Source organism: Plasmodium cynomolgi, chromosome 4 (genome assembly GCF_000321355.1).
Source record: "Plasmodium cynomolgi strain B DNA, chromosome 4, whole genome shotgun sequence".
Lineage (NCBI taxonomy): Eukaryota > Apicomplexa > Aconoidasida > Haemosporida > Plasmodiidae > Plasmodium > Plasmodium cynomolgi.
In genome coordinates this window covers 20,006-23,787 of record NC_020408.1, presented here as the reverse complement: position 1 = coordinate 23,787, position 3,782 = coordinate 20,006, and the positions used below count along the sequence as shown (strand labels likewise).

The 3,782-nt window shown below is 33.3% G+C and overlaps 1 protein-coding gene across 1 annotated transcript; it reads left to right on the top strand.

The window, feature by feature from the left end:
- Window positions 1-540: 540 nt before the first annotated feature.
- Window positions 541-1,801, top strand: PCYB_041050 (Pv-fam-b protein; the record flags this gene model as incomplete). Its single annotated transcript, XM_004225256.1, has 2 exons — window positions 541-615; window positions 749-1,801. 2 exons carry the CDS (start codon window positions 541-543, stop codon window positions 1,799-1,801), a joined length of 1,128 nt encoding a protein of 375 aa, XP_004225304.1.
- Window positions 1,802-3,782: the final 1,981 nt, after the last annotated feature.

The following is a 3,782-nucleotide window of genomic DNA, read 5'->3' as shown; positions in this document are numbered from 1 at the left end:
CAATTCTTTTTGGAAACATAAATGCTGTTTAAATTACGTCTTAATCTGATTAATCGTATTTTCAAAAAAAGATAAAGGGAAATATCAAATGAGGAAGTTACTTTCGCAAAAAATAAAATAATTAATTAATCAGTAATTTGGAGAATTGTAAAAATTAATCTAATAATTGAAATGATATGTCGACCAATTCTACGTAAAAACAATTTTTTTTTTAAGTTGATTCTATAATTTAAGGAAGCATATTTGTGTGAAAATTTTTTATCTCATCTTTGTAGAGGACTTCTTCTTTTGCTTCTTTTTGATTTTCATTAAATAGGTACAAGTCTACAAATTAGCATTTACCTGTATATTCAAATTGATAATTCATAAATTTAATCAAATTGTAAAGAAAGGAACGAAAAAGTAAAATTTGCAAAATAGTTTGAGGAGAACTTTGTTACCTTTGGGCAGTATTTATTAAAGGAAGAAGTTGTTACTTGCCCTTCAACTGCTTTTTCTATGCTTATCAAAATAATGAAGAGATTATTGGGGGGGCATAAAATGGAGTTACTCATGTGCATTAAAACTTTTACGCTTATCCTTTCAGTATGGATATGTCAGTTTTTCCACAGCACGGTAGGGGGAATATAATCAGATTAACTAATCTGCTTAATCTTTGGAAAAGTTTTATTTTCTGCACTTACGTTTCGTTTTCTATAACTGGATAACTTACCTCATACGCCGCTTTATTTTATTTTATTTTATTTAGGGATTGACTAGCAGAACTATTGGCAAGGAACGAAACGTTGTGGACACCCGAATCGATGCGTTAACCTATCGGTTGCTGTCCCAAAGTGAAAGTGGGGATGATAATATTTTAGTACGTGATGAAGGAGAGGGAATAAAAAGTAAGCTGAGAAATGTGAAAAATCTAACCTACCTTAACGAGCTGGAGGAAATGTTGAACCTTAAAAAGCTGCAAGAATTCATGAACCTCAAGGATTTGGAGAAAAAATTTGACGTAAAAAAGTTGCAAGACTTGATGAATCTAACTGAGCTGAAAGAACTGAAAGAGAAAATAAACTTGGAGGAAATTAAAGAAAAAATGAATTTAAGCAAATTAGAAGAAATAGTAAAATTGAATGAATTAAGAGAAAAAATAAACTTGGATCACATTAAAGAAAATATAAAGTCCGAGAAACTTGAAGAAATATTTAAGCTACAAGAACTGAAAGAGAAAGTAAACTTGGAGGAATTAAAAAAAACCATGAAATTAGACAAACTAGAAGATATGAAAGAAAAAATTAAATCAATGAGCTTGGAAGAATTTATTAGAATGAAAGAGCTAGAAGAGAAGCTAAATTTGAATGAACGTGATGGGAAAATTAAATCAAAATATAAGACAGTCAAAAAAGTTGTGTTAAGTTTTCTGAAGAAGAATAAATTTATTTATAAAAAGTTACAATGGATGCATAAGCTTGTGCAAAGAATAGACGCCTATCTTGAGAATAAAATATTCAAAGAGCTCCGCTACATAGATAAGTGGGAGAACAACCCCAACATTGACTCGGGCATCTACACCAGAATAAAGCTTACCAGCTACGGTAAGTTGTTGGCATTGCCGTTTCTGGTGTTATTAATTGGGTTAATATGTTTTTCGGGTAAAAGCGCATACGTATGGGCAATGCTATTATGTGGCCTGGCTGGTGCAATGTTTGTTTATCTCTTCATTAAAACGGTAAAGTATGAACTCGCCAGCGTGGGTATATCTGAACCCACTATGAAAGAATATTACCATGCAAGCCAATATTACCTATTGTGAAGTGGGAAAACTCTGTCTCATTTCTAATCACGGTATGATTTGCCAATTTGTGAAGAGGGAAACATAAACGTTGGATGACCCCCATAGGAAACATAGCCAAACATTTCTATTGGCAATAGCAGAAATATGCATTTTTAATCCTTACGTGAATTGGGGAGCTTCTATTATTTTTTTCCTCCTTGTATTTATTATAAATCATTTCTTCAAGTTTGATTCTTGTTAATTACTCAATGTTTGCAAACTTGGAAACCTATTTGTGTGTCTAAGTGCAACTCTCCTTCTTGGCCTTTTTTTGCGTTTTTTCATGTCTACTATGCACACCTGCCACGGCAACCGTGCTTGATGAGCTGTATTATAAACATTTAATACGAATGGATTATTAGTTTTTTTTTTTTTAAAACGAATTCGATAATATATACTTCTTTATCCCTCAAATTTACCCTTTTGTCTAACTGATTTTTTGTTGACATTTTACTTTTCAAACGGTTCTTTATGAGGAGCCCCCCCCCCCCCCCAAAAAAAAAAAATAGTAGGCACCCTATGGTGTTATTAACATATAAAGCATATGTTTAGGATTTTTTTCTTCCCTGATTGAATCAGGGCTACGGACAAATCAGCGGCTGTGAAGTTTTCTCTGATGGATCAGCCTCATGCACGGCGGGAATGAGCAACTGAAAATGAGTTACCTGTTGGAGAAAATTCCCCTCATCAATCGCTATTTATGTGTGATGAAAATATATGCATAAATGGATGGGTAAATTTTTTTGCGATTAAAGAGCTCCCGTATTGTTACATATGGATATTTAAAATAGCTCATTTGACGGGCATAAAATAATGAGAGCAATTTTTAAAGGGCCCCCCCCCCCCTTATAGGCGCCAATAACTTGTCTTATTTTTGCCCATTTGTAAGGAGTGCATTTTAGCAGGATGTTCACCACCCCTGGGGAATAGTTCACCTTGCTGATACGCTAAAAATAATGATAAACACGAACGGGAATTTGATACCATCTGATTGTTTATTTATGAGAAAAATTATGCATAACTGTGAATTGAAAGTGTGCATGTAGACAAATCAGCTAAATGTAAGGTTAACCCCTTGTTCGTGTTATTACTTGGAAGGAAGCGAAATGAAGGATGGCGGAACGGAACAGCTGGAGATTACCAAATGGACCCCTTTTAGTTATCTTTGTAAAGGTGAAAATGGTCATGGGTACAAGAATCACGTATGTACATATGAGTGGCATAATGTGGCGAGTAGGCTAAGTACTTTAAAACCCTTTTTTTTTTCTGTCTTAAAAAACAGCGTTCGCCATTTAATGGTTCCTGCCTATTCCTTTTAAAATAATACCTTTCAGTATGCTATGCAGGAAGGAGGGGAGAAAGGAGTAAAGTTCATTTTGTGCGATTTGATAAAAGGGTTGTTTTTCAAACAACTTTTTAATAATTATGAAAGTTCGACAGATGCGCACAATATATAAATATATATGCACCGTCATTGAAGGTTATTTCACATATTTTTAATCAATTTGAATGCTCCTTTAATGCTAATAAGTTATGGTAGGCGTTCTCCTTTCCCTGCCCCTCCTTTGTAAATTTTTTCCATTTCTAGCGTAGAATGTATGTACCCAGACCATGTGAGGTGAAAAGAGAGGCACCATTAGTTTGTTCTAAATTTCTCGAAAATTGAAACAGAAGAAATAATCTTCGCTGAATTAGCTGTTTTATTTCCTTTTATTCTATTTTATTAAAATGGTTGTCCTGTATATGCTCATTTTTATTTTATAAAAAAAATATTTGCGACATTATTGGAATTTTTTCATGTGCAGGAAAAAAGAATCGCATCTCTTAATCCTATACTTTTGTTACAACTTGGTTAAAGCTTTCACTAGAAATTTGTTCACCCGTATAAAGAAAAAGAAGCACGAAGTGTAAAGCGGTTTGTATTACATATATCGTAGTGGCGGTAAAAAAAAAAAAAAAA